This window comes from Penicillium arizonense, assembly GCF_001773325.1.
Source record: "Penicillium arizonense strain CBS 141311 chromosome Unknown PENARI_contig004, whole genome shotgun sequence".
Classification (NCBI taxonomy): Eukaryota; Fungi; Ascomycota; class Eurotiomycetes; order Eurotiales; family Aspergillaceae; genus Penicillium; species Penicillium arizonense.
This window is the reverse complement of record NW_019173281.1, coordinates 25,508-42,601: the sequence shown is the minus strand read 5'-3', so window position 1 is coordinate 42,601 and position 17,094 is coordinate 25,508. Positions and strand designations below refer to the sequence as shown.

At 49.3% G+C, this 17,094-nt stretch overlaps 9 protein-coding genes across 9 annotated transcripts; 6 read left to right on the top strand and 3 right to left on the bottom strand.

Moving 5' to 3' along the window:
• Window positions 1-816: 816 nt before the first annotated feature.
• Window positions 817-2,210, top strand: PENARI_c004G12098 (FAD-dependent oxidoreductase; the record flags this gene model as incomplete). Its single annotated transcript, XM_022629488.1, has 2 exons — window positions 817-1,803; window positions 1,851-2,210. 2 exons carry the CDS (start codon window positions 817-819, stop codon window positions 2,208-2,210), a joined length of 1,347 nt encoding a protein of 448 aa, XP_022491126.1.
• A 259-nt stretch (window positions 2,211-2,469) lies between these two features.
• On the bottom strand, window positions 2,470-3,668 carry PENARI_c004G08022 (pectate lyase family protein; the record flags this gene model as incomplete). Its single annotated transcript, XM_022629269.1, has 5 exons — window positions 2,470-2,934; window positions 2,987-3,072; window positions 3,127-3,212; window positions 3,260-3,486; window positions 3,555-3,668. The coding sequence occupies 5 exons, from the start codon at window positions 3,666-3,668 to the stop codon at window positions 2,470-2,472; spliced, it is 978 nt and encodes a 325-aa protein (XP_022491053.1).
• A 951-nt stretch (window positions 3,669-4,619) lies between these two features.
• Window positions 4,620-5,844, top strand: PENARI_c004G06292 (isopenicillin N synthase family dioxygenase; the record flags this gene model as incomplete). The annotated part of the gene is made up of 6 exons (XM_022629190.1): window positions 4,620-4,760; window positions 4,812-4,964; window positions 5,015-5,095; window positions 5,144-5,530; window positions 5,574-5,724; window positions 5,801-5,844. The coding sequence occupies 6 exons, from the start codon at window positions 4,620-4,622 to the stop codon at window positions 5,842-5,844; spliced, it is 957 nt and encodes a 318-aa protein (XP_022490646.1).
• Window positions 5,845-6,003: 159 nt separating this feature from the next.
• Window positions 6,004-7,506, top strand: PENARI_c004G06695 (FAD-binding oxidoreductase; the record flags this gene model as incomplete). The annotated part of the gene is made up of 3 exons (XM_022629200.1): window positions 6,004-6,132; window positions 6,180-7,335; window positions 7,388-7,506. The coding sequence occupies 3 exons, from the start codon at window positions 6,004-6,006 to the stop codon at window positions 7,504-7,506; spliced, it is 1,404 nt and encodes a 467-aa protein (XP_022491234.1).
• Window positions 7,507-7,641: 135 nt separating this feature from the next.
• PENARI_c004G02646 (putative aldehyde dehydrogenase) lies at window positions 7,642-9,295 on the bottom strand (the record flags this gene model as incomplete). Its single annotated transcript, XM_022628994.1, has 4 exons — window positions 7,642-7,926; window positions 7,997-8,702; window positions 8,755-9,157; window positions 9,250-9,295. 4 exons carry the CDS (start codon window positions 9,293-9,295, stop codon window positions 7,642-7,644), a joined length of 1,440 nt encoding a protein of 479 aa, XP_022490830.1.
• An 857-nt stretch (window positions 9,296-10,152) lies between these two features.
• Window positions 10,153-11,007, bottom strand: PENARI_c004G09802 (YoaK family protein; the record flags this gene model as incomplete). The annotated part of the gene is made up of 3 exons (XM_022629363.1): window positions 10,153-10,739; window positions 10,790-10,819; window positions 10,875-11,007. The coding sequence occupies 3 exons, from the start codon at window positions 11,005-11,007 to the stop codon at window positions 10,153-10,155; spliced, it is 750 nt and encodes a 249-aa protein (XP_022490887.1).
• A 1,466-nt stretch (window positions 11,008-12,473) lies between these two features.
• Window positions 12,474-13,569, top strand: PENARI_c004G01100 (isocitrate lyase/PEP mutase family protein; the record flags this gene model as incomplete). The annotated part of the gene is made up of 3 exons (XM_022628917.1): window positions 12,474-12,683; window positions 12,737-12,884; window positions 12,947-13,569. 3 exons carry the CDS (start codon window positions 12,474-12,476, stop codon window positions 13,567-13,569), a joined length of 981 nt encoding a protein of 326 aa, XP_022490818.1.
• Window positions 13,570-15,218: 1,649 nt separating this feature from the next.
• Window positions 15,219-16,471, top strand: PENARI_c004G07925 (Hsp70 family protein; the record flags this gene model as incomplete). The annotated part of the gene is made up of 5 exons (XM_022629260.1): window positions 15,219-15,283; window positions 15,327-15,397; window positions 15,447-15,910; window positions 15,968-16,082; window positions 16,179-16,471. 5 exons carry the CDS (start codon window positions 15,219-15,221, stop codon window positions 16,469-16,471), a joined length of 1,008 nt encoding a protein of 335 aa, XP_022491089.1.
• A 174-nt stretch (window positions 16,472-16,645) lies between these two features.
• On the top strand, window positions 16,646-16,958 carry PENARI_c004G02291 (uncharacterized protein; the record flags this gene model as incomplete). The annotated part of the gene is made up of 2 exons (XM_022628974.1): window positions 16,646-16,917; window positions 16,955-16,958. The coding sequence occupies 2 exons, from the start codon at window positions 16,646-16,648 to the stop codon at window positions 16,956-16,958; spliced, it is 276 nt and encodes a 91-aa protein (XP_022490803.1).
• Window positions 16,959-17,094: the final 136 nt, after the last annotated feature.

The window sequence follows — 17,094 nt, the reverse complement described above, 5'->3', positions numbered from 1 at the left end:
AGGCCCGAACAGGACCCACTGGTTTTTCTCTTAGCGTGAAGAGACCAAAAGTACCGGAAAGGGGCCTTAGAATCAGGCGAGGCAGAATAGAGAAGACCAGGATGTTTAGTGTGAATGGTTGCTACAGTGCTATGAAGTATTTACGCGGTTTCTACACGCTTCGAATATGACATTTTATGATGTTTTCGCCTCGTGACTCTATTATTACTATATTTTCTACATGGAAAGGAATAATATGTGCACTATAGGTACATGGATGAGTATGCAAGCGACTCCACTGTAAGTGAAACCGCGTATGCTAGTATACTTCCGAGGCGAATGGGATACGTCGCAAAGGTTCCAGAAGTCCAGAAGCCCAGAATGCATCCAGTGCACTCCGTATTCCCCGGTCTGAAAGCGGCGGCCTCGGCTCCCACTAAGTAATACCTTGAGACTCTTTCCTAGATTGAACCCCCGGTCTCGCCCTTTCTTTGTTTAAAAGCGCTCTCACTAGACTGGACGCCTCTTACGCCATCGCGTATACTGGACAAACAAGTCACTTGTTACTTTGTGATCGATCACCAACTTGACTGTTCTCATAGAGTCGACTCCACACCGGCAACCACGGATGCAGTCGTGAAATGCCGAACGATCGCCTCTCCCGGCCGAACATTTGGACTTCTTTACTTTTTACTCATATGTTAACATAGGGGGTTGTTGTCTCGACCTTGAAAAATTCATTGAACATTCCCGCTATATAGCTAATCTATGCCAAGCCGCAAAATTTGCTGGACTTTGTGAATAGATTTTTGCACCTCACTTCCCCAGATTCTCCCAATGGAGTCGATTCATCCGCCGCGTAATATCCTCATCGCCGGTGCTGGTATCGCAGGGATCGCCTGTGCTTTAGCTTTATCCCGGGAACTCTCGCCGTTCGTGCCGGACTTGAAGATCACAGTTTACGAGCGACACGACATATTATCCACATCGGGTGGTGCCATCAATCTCACGCCTGTCGCGCAGCGCCATCTCGCTCAGCTGGGGGTCCTCGATGAGTTGGATCGCATGGGATCCGAAGGAGGAGCGGATGTGGATGCAATTGAGCTGTTTTCTATGCGCTCGGGTCGATCTATCGGCTCTATCGACTTCACAGATCACAATGGAAAAGGATTTGGAGGGTACAAGGGCCGACGAGTGATGCGGATCGTTCTTTCAGTCGCGCTGTTGACTGTAGTCGAGCGAACTCGCAATGTTGAGATTGTCTTTGGCAAGAAAGTCGTTAATGGTGAGGAAGACGACAATACAGCCATTTTGCATTTCCAAGATGGAACAAACGCCGTTGGTGACCTGATCATTGGCTGTGATGGTGTTCACTCTGCTGTTCGTACCAACTTCGTCGATATTAATCGACAATCAGAATATACAGGGATCTCATTCCTGCAAGCCACAATCCAAACCGACACCATTTCCTCACGCATCCATTTCCGATCTTCAGCTCTGAATATGTCGCGACACGGCTCAATGCTGACCAGCTATTGCGACCGTGATAATGATCAAATCTTTGCCGCTGCTATCGTTCAGTTCAGCCAGGAAGCCTTGAGTCGGTATCGACTAGAGCCAGGCCAAGATTGGGCGACGCAGAACAGGATTCGATGTGCACTCCGGGAGGAGATGAGAGATCGCTTTGGCAAATCTGCTATTCCCTGTATCCGAGAAATGATCGAAAGTAAGGCCGACTGGATGCTCTATCCCGTCTTCCAAGTCCGCCCAGGAGGCCGCTGGTGCACGGAGCGATCGATTCTGTTGGGTGACGCAGCACATGCAGTATGTATCGCACAACGATTGATTTGCGGCATGCTAACATGCAATAGATGCCCCCGCGTGATGAATCCGCTGCATACGCACTGGACGATGCCATCCTGTTTGCTCGCATTCTGGTCCGCTATCGCTCAGAGCCCTTGTCAGAGGTTTTTGTTGCATATGAAACTCTTCGACGTGACACAATAAATCGTGCATTTAAGGAGTCTCATCGCATGTGGGCTCGCAATAGAGACATGGGTATGTTAGAAGGAAGACTTAAGGAATGGATGATGCCTTTCTTCCTCCGCAACAATCGTGATCAACGAGAAGCAGCGTGGCAGTTTGACGCAGCTAAAATTGCACTTCCCACGCCAGCCCCCAGCGAAGATTTGGTGTCTCTCAATTCCTTCTTGAAGGATCAAGCCCCATGAAGGAATAAAATAGCATTGGGTAGGAATGTGGTGGGATTTAGGTTTCTTTGCATGAACCGGAGCTTTGGATGTTTTAAATTAATGGATACCCGTGACGCAATTGGATCTTCCACAGGCAGATACTGAGACTTATTACGGGGCTCTTTACTCAAATAAAATATTAATCAGATTGATAAAAACGGGTAGAGTCCGATTCAAAGAAATAAAGTCACTTAGTACAGACATCAACGACTCGAAGGATATCCCCGAGTTGGAGCGCTTAGAAGGTCAAGGTCTGACCAGCAGTGCCAACCACAGCAGCCTTGACCTTGGCCGAGCCAACAAGGGTGTAGCTGTAGGGCACGGAGGTCAAGGTGCCGGTCGGAGCAGCGTTCGATCCACTGCCAAAGTCGTTGTCCTTGGCCACAGCATAGCCATTGTCAGTGGAGTAGAGAGGCTTCTTGCTGCCACTGAAGGTGTTGGACTCAACCAGAAGCTGAGCACCATCGCGGGTGTTGATTCCGTCGCTGACATCCAAGAAGTAGCTGTTGTAGATGTGGCCGGTACCAAAGCGGAAAGAAGGAGCGCGAGAGTTAATGTTGTACCAGTAGTTGTTGTTCTGAGTGACATGGAGGTGGCCGGTGTCCTCGGCACTGTTGCTGTCAGAGTGTCCAATAAGCGAGGCCTTGTAGTGGTCGTGAATGAAGGTATTGGAAACAGTGACATAGTCGGCGGCGTGGGTGATCTATACTAGGTTAGTATATGTGATGCTGTCACATGCAACGGTAGTAACTCACATCGATCAGACCGTCATAGTAGTCCTTGTCGTGGTCTTGATCCGACGAGACATCGCAGTGGTCCACCCAAACATTGGTGGATTTTTCTGAAGCCTGTTAGTAAATGCAAGATGATGCCGAGTGTCATGTTTTGCACTCACGAATGCCAATGGCATCACCGTTGTCGGCAAGGACCTTCTTCACACCCAAGTTACGGATGATAACGTTGGATTCCTCCTTGACCAAGCTAAAGTGGGTTAGTATATTCACTTCATACAGGAAGGTTCAACATACAGTCCGAAGCCAGTCAGAATGGCGTTGGAGTCCTTGCCAATGACACTGGTGTTGCTTCCAACACGGACCTGATCGGCGGTCTTCGTGATAGGGCCGCTAACAACAACAACTTTGGCGGAATCGCCCGAGACTGCTGCAGTAAAGGCAGCGTAGGAGGAGACCGTGGTGGTTGTACCACCAGCACCACCTGTAGTGCCTCCATTCTGGCTTGCGTAGCCAGTGGCGGCCTGGTAGAGTGACCGAAGTTAGTGTCTATACCACGAATCCGGCCACCGACTAAGGATACAATACTCACATCATTGATACTTGCACGCTTGCCCAGAAGCTTTGCATTCGTAGCGGTTGGAGCTCCCACTGCCAGAGTGGAGAGACCAGCCAGAATAGCTGTAATCAGCTTGATAGGAGCCATGGTCGGATAGAGAGTAAAGATCGTGAGGTTCCGGAAGGGTTGAGGGAGTGTATGATTCTGTGGATGATAATGGAGTCACAGTCGAGGTCTTTTGAGCAGCTTTATATCCCATTAAGCATCTGCATAATATGCATTTCTTGCACAACCGCAGACTGTCGGCGTTGGTATAGGAGAATTTCCTTGCTGGATAATCTAGTCCAGATTATTCCAAGCGATATTCCACCAAGGTGGACAAACGAGTACTAATTCTCCGACACACCAAGTCTCAAACTGACACTTCAGGGGTCATGAGAATTAGCAGGACCGCATCTACTCTCCTCGTTCTAGAGAGCGAGACTTGGGCACTACCGAAGAAAGCCATATTCTGCCACGGAGTCGGAATCTCCGAGATAGTTTGCATTGGCATTCGGTCTTCACCCCACTTGGACAGTTTGACCTCCTAAAACAGGTGGATGATTTCAGGATCTTTGCATCCCAAATTTCCACAAATTATCTGAAACATGTGGCGATGGAGAGGTGACGAGTGTTGCCAAGATTGCCGGGGTTTCAGCGCCGCGCTTCCATCTTGGCATTCAGGACGGAGAATGGAATGGGATGAGATATTTCCATCCAAACTGTGTTTAGGTCAGGCTAACGGGCCGAAATGATAACTTCAACTCTCCAGGGTGTGACATACTGAATAGTGAGACACAAAGGATATCGCAGGCAAGAGTCTCATCCACGCGTGAGACATGAAAGGAATGATGTGATGCTGTGAGCTTGACAAACTCAACTGTCCAACATCTGCACGCATCGCCAACTCGTCAGAGGAAGCGGAATATCGCCCACATGCAATCGAGCACACACCCTGCAGGACCTGTGGCTGAGTAATCCCTGCGATTTGCGGGGAAACTGGGGGATCACATCATTCGAACTTGTTCACCTCACATTAAGCACAATATCATAGGCGGAATGGCAGCGACATTTTCATCCGTCCCGGTAGTTGATTTTGCCCGGCTGCATGACCCTGTGACGAAGAATGAGGAGCTTTCGAAGCTGCGTGAGGCGATCTTCGTTGTTGGGTTCCTATACTTGACCAATACGGGGTTGGAGGTGCGAAATCTAGTCATTCGATGGAGAAATATACTCACAGGGTGGAGGTAGGGCATCATTGAGCGCACCCATGAGCGTCTACCTGAGCTGTTTGCCTTGTCTCCGGAGGCCAAAGAGGACTGTAACATGATCAACTCGCCATCCTTTCTAGGATATACACGTCTTGGTGCCGAGACAACCGCAGCAAAGACAGATCTTCGCGAGGTTAGTCTGTTCTAAGCCGTCGGATACGAACAAGTATCTAATTATCCCAGCAATTCGACTTTGGCACTCCCGGAATGAAGCCGTGGATGGAAGGGGATCCCTTCTGGCAGAGACTTGAAGGACCCAACCAGGTACGTATACGTTATATGTCACAATACCACCGAAATTAATGTCTTTAGTATCCAGACCACGTTGGTGCAAAACCCCTGGTCGAAGAGTACATCATAAACATTGATAGCCTAGCACAAACATTTGTCCGCCTGGTCGCCGAATGCCTGTCACTTCCAGTCGACACGTTCGATAGTTTCAAGGGGAACATGAGCCGTTTGAAATTTGTCAAATATCCCCCAGCAGCACAAGGCTCTCAGGGTGTTGGGCCCCACAAGGACTCGGCAGGACTTTTCACATTCCTATCCCAAGACGATGCAGGGGGACTTCAGGTGCTCAATAAGAACGGACAGTGGATCGACGTTCCACCCATCGAGGGCAGTCTAGTAGTCAATATTCAACAGGGATTCGAAGCAATCACTGGAGGGATCTGCGCGGCTACGACCCATCGGGTTATTGTATGTTGCTGCCATTCACGAGGGATATGCTAATGACTTGCAGGCACCCACTACCAAGACACGCTATAGTATACCCTTCTTTCTGGGAGTGAGACTGGACTTGACGCTGGATCAACTCAAGGAATCTGCAGCGCATATCGTGCACCGTATCCCGACCTCGGACGACAGAAAGAAGCGCGCCGTAGACGTGCCAAGTGAATTTCTCTCCCCTTTGTATTCCTGTGTAAGTATTATGAGCTTGTTTCAGGGCCAGGACTAACCTGGTCGCAGTTCGGCGAGGCGCATTTGAGGAATCGGATCTTGAGCCACCCTGACGTGGGACAGCGATGGTATCCGGATTTGTATGTAAAGTACTCTCAGCAGACTCTTAGATAGTTGCAATAGAGTGCAATGCAGACTATCGTGACTCAGCCCAAATCGCGTAGATCGAAAGTGGAGATGTTTACCCTGGCGGGGTTCTCTCTTCCACCAACATGCCCACCATGAACTCAGCCATTAAGGCACTTCAAAGCCATCTGACAGCTTCGACTGTCTATACTCCCGACTCAGAGAAGTATCGGGATAGTCTCATCCGGTGGTCGGATACTGGAGTCAAAGATGCGGTAGGAGACACAATCTCCGGGTAAGACGCCAGACTGATGTATTGTAGGGCGTGGTAGTTCAGCCAACAGAGGCGTCGGATATCTCCGTCGCCCTCTTGTGGGCTCAGGAGTACAATATTGATGTGGCTATCAAGGGCGGAGGGCATTCGACTGCCGGCACAAGCTCGAGTGATGGTGGCTTGGTGATTGATCTGTCCCGCATGAAGCAAGTCACGGTGGACACCACACGAAAGAACATCACTGCTCAGGGCGGAGCGACCTGGAAAGAGGTCGATGAGGCCGGTGCAGCTCATGGTCTGGCGGCCGTCGGAGGAACTGTGAACCACACAGGCGTTGGGGGACTCACCTTGGGAGGAGGATACGGATGGCTGAGTGGCCAATACGGCCTTACTATCGACAATTTGCTGTCTGCGACCGTGGTTTTAGCCGATGGTAGCGTTGTTACAGCCTCTGCTAGTGAGAATCCTGACTTGTTTTGGGCTTTGCGAGGCGCCGGGTACAACTTTGGTGTTGTGGTGGACTTCACCTACCAGGCATATGACCAGACTGCGCCGGTGTTCTCTGGCGTCTTGGGATTCACATCCGACGAGCTAGAGGGAATCATCGAACAGCTCAATCACTCTTTGGCACAACCTGATGCGCGCTCTGGAGCTATGTGCTTCTTTGCACTTTCACCCGATGGCTCTCCAATGATTATCGTGATCTGCTTCTACAATGGCACGCGTGAAGAAGGCCAGGAACGATTTGCTGGATTGACAGCCCTCAAGCCAGTGCTTAACACTCTTGATATGACTCCATACGCGGTAGTCAACACCCTACAGAACCCCCAGGCAACTTACGGCGATCGCAAATCCTTCAAGGGGGTGTTCTATGAGCCGCCGTTGGATCCCCAATTCGCTCGAGTGATTTTCGACGACTTCATGACCAAAATCCAGTCTGATGCGGACCTCAAGAATTCTGCGATTATTCTTGAGTTTACCGACATGCGCAAGATTTGTGAAGTGCCACTGACTGCAACAGCGCTGGCAAGTCGCAGTCCAACCCAGAATGGCATCGTTTGTCTGAGATGGACTGATCCGTCCAAAGATATCGAGCACCGAACTTGGGCACGCGAAGTGCAGTCTAAGTGGAAGGCAGAGTTGGATGCCAGGGCCAGTCAAAGTGCAGGATCGAGCGTGCCTCAATACATCAACTATGCAGAGCGTGAGCGCCTTCAGCCCATCTTCTCCATGATAATTGCTAATCTTCTAAACAGCTGGTGATGCTGCGGTGGCCAATATTTACGGCGAAAACCTTGGCCGGTTGCAACAAGTAAAAGCCAAGTATGATCCCAAGAACGTCTTTTACAAGATGCAACCAATTTCTAGTACTTAGGGATTTGCATATTTGAAATATAGCAATCTGAGACGCAGAGTTCCCACGTCCATTTGAAGCTCGATATCATATATTCATCTGGACTGGGATTGACTGTACATAAACGCGAGATGCTCCATCAAATATCTTCGTGATTCAAAGCTTTGGAAGAATGTGGTATTTGACAGCTTTGACCGTAGTCCAACTCTCCAAGGCCTCTTCGCCCATATCTCGACCAAATCCACTTTCCTTGACGCCACCGAAGGGGACATTCGGGCTCAACATTGCCCACGCATTGACAGTAACCTGTCCTGATTCGAGAGCCCTTGTCACGCGATGCGCACGGCTAATATCGTTGGTGAAGATCGCAGCACTGAGTCCGTGATGGGAGTCATTGGCCTTGTAGATGACTTCGTCTTCAGTATCAAATTTGGCAATGCTCTACGTTTCTCCCTTCGCATTAGGATCGGTATTCAACAATACACGGAGGATGAGATGAGTATTGACTTACCGCAACAGGGCCGAAAATCTCTTCACGCATGATTGTAGCATTGTCACCAACGTCTGCAAATGCGGTGTTCTCAACGAAATATCCCTTGTTGCCAATTCGGTCGCCGCCGAACAGTAGTCTGGCCCCTGACTCTTTGCCTTGACGAATGAAGTCAAGGATCTTTTGATGCTGGACATTGCTGACAACAGGCCCCTTTGTAGTTGAAGCATCCAAGGGATTCCCAGCAACGGTAGGGGCATCGGCAGCAGCTTTCTTGTAGGCTTCGATGAACCGGTCATAGATTGAGGCCTGCACATAGATGCGTGAGCCGGCCGCACAGATCTGCCCGTTGTTTGCGGTGATTCCAATGCGCGTCCAGAGCAGCGCATTCTCCAGATCACAGTCATCAAATACAATTGATGGTCCCTTGCCACCAAGTTCCAGACTGACCTTCTTCAAGTTTGTTCTGGATGCTGCTTGCATGATCTTGCGTCCTGCGACAGTGCTACCGGTAAAGGCGATCTTGCGTACCTCCATATGTTCCGATAGAGCCTGGCCTGCGCTGGCACCTTCCCCGGTAACAATGCTCACGACACCGGGAGGAATACCAGCTTCCTTTACTAGTTGTGCAAGCTTTAAAGCGTACAGAGGGGACAGCTCGGAAGATTTGATGATTAAAACATTCCCAGTCACCAAGGCAGGAGCCAACTTCCAGATGGTGATCATCCTGTTGTATATTAGCCGTCTCTATAAGTATTGTCTCGTGATAAGAGGCTTACAGTGGAGCATTCCAAGGCACAATAGCCCCGCAGACACCCAACGGCTCACGATGAGTGTAAGCAATGCCCCCATCCAGTTCGAGTGTTTTCCCATCAATTTTGTCGGCCCAACCCGCGTAGTATCGAAGACAGCCGACCGCCTGAGGAATGTTCATTCCGATCGAATCAGTATACAGAACACCTGCGTCCACTGCCTCCAGCGATGCTAGATCTTGGGCATCGCGCTGAATCAAGTCTGCAAGATTCAGGAGGAGTTGGGCCTTGACATGCCCAGGAACTGCCCTCCATGTGCTGAAACTGGCCTTAGCGCATGCAACAGCTTTATCGATATCCTCTGATCCCGCAGCAGAGATAGTTCCAAGCTGATCTCCTGTTGATGGGTTCTCTACTAGAAGGGTTTGGCCTGTGGATGAAGGTACAAATTCATTGTTGATAAACAGCCCGGTCGGAACTGACAGGTGAGCGGTGATCAACCGAGAGTCAAATGGTGCCTACCAGTGATTTGACGACTTTCAAAGCCGGTGATAGTCAATGTAGACATGATTAATGCTAATCAAGAATGTCTCGAAATCAGAGAACTGATGCATCTTTTGTATCTGGAAGCTCGGAAAGCATTCCGTCGTGCGGAACTGAGGCCAAAATGCCCGCCATTCCCGAGGTATATGATATGAGCGTTATAGTAAAGGAAATCTGTCAAGGTGAGGTGTAAGAGCAGAGATATCATCGAACGCATCTATGGGCATCCATCTGTCAATCCCAGGTCCTTCACGTACTTTTATCCGACCAATTGGGGCTATCAATGACTCTGTAGTATATTACCTCTATTTCTCGTTATTTACGGATCCAGTCTAGTTACGTAAGATATGCATAGGATCTTTGTTCTCATGCAGCATTCGTAAGGTAATATTGACAACAGCTCCTCTTAACCTTCTACAAATCCCCAACTCTGACAAAATGCCAGCTACTGACGCCCTTTGTACAATCCCGCTTGATTGGTTATGATAGCATACTGACTGTAACAGAACCACCTCTCAGTCCTGCTGAGCGCGCCATTGTCAAAAGCTATGGTGGATGGACGCAGTTCATGATGTCTTTCGGCCTCAAACCCTGGGAAAGTGATGACGCGGAGGAGGGCAAGAGAATCTTAAGGCATTTACCAGGAACTCTGAGGAGGATGCAGACTAGTGTGGGAACCAGGTGTCCTAGAAGTTGGGCGATACATATCTCCCCAGTGGCTACCAATATCGCCTGTGCAGCAGCTACTTCGAACAATGACAGAATGTCTTTATGATCTATAAACGTCTGTGTAGGATAATTCTGTAAACATGGACCCCTTCTATTCAAGCCGTATCCTGTTGAAGATCGGCAGAAACAGCCTGGAAATGGCAACTCACTTCTCTACTTTGCCTTCCACAACCCCCAAGCTAAAACGACCACCGCTTTAATCCCTGCTGACAGCCACAGGGTGGGAGAAATTGCCTGAGTGGCTTTCGTCATCCATCCACCAATGATGGCCCCAAGAAGCGTCAGCACAAACGCGATAACCCGACGGTCGCGCTTTTGGTTTCGGATCAGAAACAGCTTCGGGTCAGACACAAGATCACAGAGAAGACTGGTGATCACCACGGTCGGGATCTCATTGAAACCCAACGCGCGACTCGCTACAATCTGACCCGCAGACTGGATGCTGAGAAGAACAATCGGGACTTCTTGATCCCACGGGGGCGCGGTCTGCGCTAGCCGATCGCTGAGCGCACTAGATATGGCACCGCCTTCGACAAGACCAGCGGTAAGGATGATGATGCTGGCTTGCAACATGAAAGACATCATCAAACATCCACGCCGTCGAGCACCCAAAGCACTGTGTAAGCGCGCGAAGAGGAAGCACCCTAAGACAAAGCATCCGATCGATGTGAGCGAGCGCGCCCAACCATACGGACGGGCATTCTGGTTCGATGCTCCCAACCCAACGAAGATTGTGTTTCCTGCTGTCTGTCAGATTTGGATGGAATTCCTTCCGGAGTTGAGGTCATACCGGTCTGCATGGACACAAAGGTGTTGTAAGCTGGGAAGGTTAGTCTCACCCAGATCACACAAGCAGGGATCAGCGTGGCTCTCACCATTGTAGATGGTACTGTCCACAAGTCCTGATGTCAAACAGCACGCAAAAAGAAGAAGGTCGGCATGCTGGGGCTCGAGTTCAGCCTTCAAAGATGCAGCAAATCCTGCGAATGCACCTTTCTCAGTGTCCATGTTGGATGTTGATTGCAAAGGGTGGGCGAAAGAACACGATACTGTCAGAGAGACCTTGGAGGGACACCAGAAAGACGACAAAAAAGACAACAGAAGGACACCAAAAGGCAAAATAACAAAAGTCCAGTCAACGGGGGATGCCTGAGGGACCATTCCTAGCCCTACAAACCTTCTCCTCTCTCTCCTCCCAGCCTGTCGATCGCATCATCTTCGTCAGGCTGGTCAAATGCACCCCAAGACGGAGCCAAGAGCGTTCTGCAATTCCGCGGACATCAGAATATATTAGCGATCTGCAGAGCTCGACGCAAGATAAGGAGGATTAAATTACCACATGTAGCGCCTCGTGCCTCTATTCGCTCCTCTGCGGACCGCAAGCTGGCCGGGCCGTAGTGGCTACGGGATTTTTTCGAGCGAATTTAGTCTCCGATGCGTGCCTAGAGTGCCAAGGATTACTCTCGGTGGCATCGTTTATGGCGCCGAGCAGCTTGGCGTCGACTTTCTAGTCCTGAACTCCACCCTGGAAACTGAATTGGTGTCACTACGGACTCCCACCGAGGGGTTGATGTACAACCCGCCAGTGCTCACTGGGCCTGAGGGCCAAGAGTCTTCTGTTCTCAAATCCAAGCCTCGGGTGGAGATTGAAAATTGTCTCACTGTAAGCGATGATACGCTGTCCACAGCAGCGCTGACGGCGCCCTCTGGCTGTTGATCTCCCGCCCGAAAGATAGTGTCTGGAGCTTGGCGAACTAGGGTTCTTGTGAAACAACCCCGTTGGCCAAGAACCCTTTTCTGCTCAACATATTGCCACCGACATGCGGATCTCCGCTCATGCAAGAGCGAAGAAGAGGGCACGCGTTTGCAGCATGCAGTCATTATGCCAAGAGACCCTAGATTGATTACGCCCTTGCTCAATAGAGCAATTGTGATAGAGAATCTCCGTCGGGGTAGCAGTGGCCGATCACCTCTGAGGCATCTAGATCAATAGACTACACCGGCGCATTGTTTTGACCCTAGTCCATGCAGATATCGACCTCGACTTGAACGCCATTCACACTACTGATTGACGGGAAAAGTCTCATGAATTGCCCGAGCGGCTAGCAACGTGTATATCGCGCAGTGTATCTCTGGTAGTCTAACTGCGCGTGGCTGAGGTCATCTGGCTTCTGAGGCATGGCCAGTACGACGCGAAGGCAAGATAAAGGCCCTAATGAGGTCTTGGCAATTCGGGGAATGTTGCATCCCCGAGAACCCAAGAGCTTTTCGTCTGGTGGGAGTGTAATTCTCTAACATTAGGCAGACTTTTTTGGTCCTGATTCAGTCACCCTAGATGAGCCATATTACTCCGACGCCATTGCACCCAAAAATATAAAGAGAGGCATCTATCTCGGTCATTGGGATATCTTACAAGAATCAGAATAATCAGAACTCCCAAACAACAAAATAATCTCGTCAATCAATCACCCAAGATGACTATCACAATTACTGTTGAGAAGGATGGGTACTATGAGGTCAATGGAACACGCCAGGAGCCGACTGTGTCTCTTTATGTTATTCCTGCGGCTTCCAAGCTGCGCCGGATGCTAAAAGATACGAAAGACCTCATTGTGTGCCCCGGTGTATATGATGGTCTCTCCGCTCGTGTTGCCATGGAGGTTGGATTCAAGGGACTTTACATGGTATGAAGAATGACGCAAGAATGCGGATGCACAGATGCTAATTATCTTAACAGACTGGCGCTGGAACCACCGCCTCGCGCTTGGGAATGGCGGATCTGGGGTTAGCTCAGCTCCATGACATGAAGACCAATGCCGAAATGATTGCCAACCTTGACCCATTCGGGCCCCCATTGATTGCAGATATGGATACTGGTTACGGAGGTATGTGACACGTATAGTCAACGGATGTAGTGTGTCTCGAAAGCATGCTAACTACTGGCTAGGCCCATTGATGGTGTCAAAGTCTGTTCAACAATACATCCAGGCAGGCGTCGCGGGCTTCCACATTGAGGACCAAATTCAAAACAAGCGATGTGGCCATCTTGCAGGAAAGAAGGTCGTCAGCTTGGATGAGTACCTGATGCGGATTCGTGCCGCCAAGTTGACCAAGGATCGTTTGCACTCGGACATTGTTTTGATTGCACGGACGGACGCTCTTCAGCAACATGGATACGAGGAATGCATCCGTCGGCTGAGAGCTGCTAGAGACATTGGAGCAGATGTTGGACTACTTGAAGGCTTTACTTCTAAAGAGCAGGCTCGACAGGCAGTTCAGGATCTCGCTCCTTGGCCCCTTCTCCTAAACATGGTAGAAAATGGAGCAACCCCACTCATCACTACAAAGGAGGCAGAGGACATGGGATTCAGGATCATGATCTTCTCATTCGCTACAATTACCCCTGCTTATTTGGGTATTAAAGCCACCTTAGAGCGTCTGAAGACTGAGGGAGTGGTTGGTGTCCCAGATGGAATGGGACCGCGGAAGCTTTTCGAGGTCTGTGGGTTGATAGACTCTATGAAGATCGACACAGAATCCGGGAACGATGGCTTTGCTGATGGTGTTTGATGGATGTTTTGTAAATATTTTGTTTTGGATTTGTAAAGCAACTGGTCTTTCTATAGCTAGACGTTCAAATTGCAGGAAATCATCTTTCGTGCCCTAGAACTTCTCATCTGAACCAACTTTCCACTATATTTCCTCCAGCCATTGATCTTCCGATTGCCCTTCCGACTCATCAGTCATTGATAGTGTGTCGATTCTCGAAGGGGTTGTTTTGACCATCTCTTTTTCTACCACTGCCCAGTTCCCTGGCTGTAAAATTTTGTAAAGACCAGGCCATACGCTGTACTCCACAGTGTCATTTGAACCCACCTCCTCCACGAGGCTTCGCATGTTCTCATCTCGGAAAGGCATTCGAGGATGACTTCGCCGAAAAATATAGGCACCATCTTGGCACTCCAGGTTCTGTTTCAGTTGGACACACCGCTGAATGAGGTCGCTTAGCTGACTTGTTCGGTGCAATTTATCTGTGACGGAGTAATGGGAGAACCGTTCTTCCACCTGAGTCACGATATATTGTTGTTGATTTTGCAAACTCAGTGCTTCCTGGGATAATATTGCGGTACTCATTGCGCACCTCCAATGACGTGAAATATGACTAGGGTCTGGTTTCGTCAGAGCCCACGGAAAAGGCCATGGTCCAGCTGCTATCACTTACAAAGTTCCCTAACCTCTTGGTCCAGACCACATAGATAGTTGTTCCAAGAAGGTCCATATCCCACCATAAATCGGACCCAAAATGTGGTAAACATTAGTGCCGCGATATGATACTGGATACCGTCTACGATCAAGACATGTGTCTCTTCGTGTAACTGAATATCGTGCCGTTGTTCACCCATTAGATATTCACCAAAATGCACACATATCCAATGTCGGAGGTCGTGATGGAGACGACGAATAGAGTGGCAGGCATCTTCTTCACTAAACGACTTAATCCCAGCTTGCAAGCTAGCTAGTTGGGTCGCAAGGAGGTTGTTTTCTTTTCGGCTGGCGTCTACCTCCTGTATAACGTCTTCAAGTAACTCGGCACGCCGGCGCGCTTGTTCTTCTGCCAGAAGTCCGCGCCTTCGAACTGATTCCGCATGTTTCTCTATGAATTTGATCTTCTATCTGGAGGGTTAGGGGAGGGGCAAGCCAAGGAAAGATTATTTCGGACGAACCTGATGAAGACTTTCAACTTCGGTGCACATGTCCTCAAAGTCCATGTTATCTGATCTCATTAGCACGGTCAAACTTAGACTTAACCGAATGGGTTACCTAAACAAGATCCGGGTAAATTCAACGGCGATTCGGGTGTTCGTTGCCTTCCTTTTCGGTCCACTAACCTCCTGGGCAGTAGCGGGTGAAGATATTGATGGTAAATGACTGGCACTGCGGAAGAAAAAAAGAAAAACAGAACAAAAGGTTCTCAGGAGGCTGCCAGAAAATATTACGTGACAGCTTCATGACCAGTTCTCCACGACAAGGTTTTGCTCCGACGCTCATCTTAGGACCACACCCAAGTCCAATGATATCAGCCAAACGAAGCCACCGCCTTCTGTTCTGTATCCTTGATCCGACTTTCTGAATATCATAATATCATAAAGACTGTTTTGAGTCCATTTCACACTGTCCGAAATTCGTGGCGAGTTCAAGCAATAGGGTCTACATCCAAGATGACAGCCAATGTGGAAAGGCCGTGGCTCATCGTCGGCATCGACTTTGGTACCACCTTCAGCGGGTACGTAAATCTTTCTCTTAGCATACCAAGCTAATCTGCGCAGTGTCGCCTGGGGGATGGACGGGTGCCCGGATGATATTGAGGTCATCCAGACATGGCCAGGAGGTGGAAATAGTAAGCATCGACTATCAATACAGATTTTCCAAGGCTGACAATAATTCAGCCACTTCTCAGAAGATCCCAACCCTGCTGTTGTATGATGGTAAGCGGATGAAATGGGGTTATGAAGCTGAGCAGACAGTTCACCCAGGCAATCAGCACCGACTTATCCAAGGCGTCAAGCTTCTGATGGATGAGGGCCAGGAATTTCGTTATGCCCCGACAAGCGAATCTGGAAAGCTCATCAAACAAATGGGCAAATCAGCAGTCCAAGTTTCCTGTGATTATTTGGCAAGTCTGGTCACCCATGCTCGTGAAATGTTGCGGCGTCGGTTTGGAGCTGCCCTCCAAACCTTTGACTTGCATTATATCCTAACCGTTCCAGCTGTATGGTCGGATAAGGGTAAAAATTCAACCATGCAAGCTGCTCATCTAGCGGAGATTCCGGCGGCCAACCTAACCTTGTTATCTGAACCTGAAGCTGCAGCAGTATATGCTATTCGGACAATTCAGCCAAACACAATCGCGGTATGTATATTTGATTCAACCAAGTCCGTTGGAGTTCATTTGCCTGATTCAGATTAGGAAGGACACTGTTTGATTGTCTGTGATGCTGGAGGTGGAACGGTCGTGAGTCTTCGACCGCATAACTCGCTTAAGAATTTTAGTGACCAATTTTCGCAGGATATCATCACCTACCGTGTGAAGCAAACCGAAGCACTTATTTTCGAAGAAGCCACCGAGGGAACGGTATGAATCGCAACCTGGCTGTGTGTTGCCCCGCTAACACGTACAGGCGCTGTCTGTGGCTCAGTGATGCTAGATGAGCGGTTTGATGATCTCGTCAAAACCGTCATCGAGCAAAAGTCTGCCAAAGGGCTCCCCCCTGCGAGTGCAAGGGCTGCAAAGAAATACTGGCAGGACTATATTAAACCGAAGTACGCGGGGCCTGTGGGCCAAAATGAGTTCGATGACCCTGGATATTGGGTCCCTATCCCAGGAGTATCTGGAATACGGCAAGTAGATCTTAGTGAAGGGCATCTATATCTTGAGAAGTATACACCGTTCCTTACTATTTCAACCACGTAAATTAGATGAGCTGAGCGAAGAAAACAGAGATCAAGTCAAGGAAATTTTCGATCCTATCGTTCAACAAATTGAAGAGCTCGTGGCCGAGCAGAGAAGAAATACCAAAGACTTAGGATTGTCTACGAAGGTGAGCAGTCAACATTGGTTGAATGAGGCTGAAGGATGCTTATCAAGATGGAACAGGCCATCATCTTGGTCGGAGGGTTAGGTGCATCTGAATATCTCTTCAAGTGCCTCGAGGTGTCGTCCGACGGAATTCAAATCATGCAGCCCCCGAATGCTTGGTCTGCTGTGGTACGTGGTGCTGTTTACCGTGGACAGGAAGGAAACCAGGTCGAAGGCTGTATTTCAAGATGTAATCATGGCACCAAGATTCGAGAGCCTTTTGATCCCAAGATCCACGGTGCCGAGTTTCCTCCCATGTTATGTGACTTTGACGAAGAATGGTACGTGCCTGATCAGATGTGATGGTATGTTAAAAAGGTGAGTGCCCCTTCAGTAACAAAGATATGAACTGAGAATCATCGAGGGACAATCCGTGGCCGAGGGTGACCCCATTAGGATGGAACTTTCCCGCGTGTTTGGTCTTAATGAGTCGCTCGTATGGCATGAAACATTGCGGT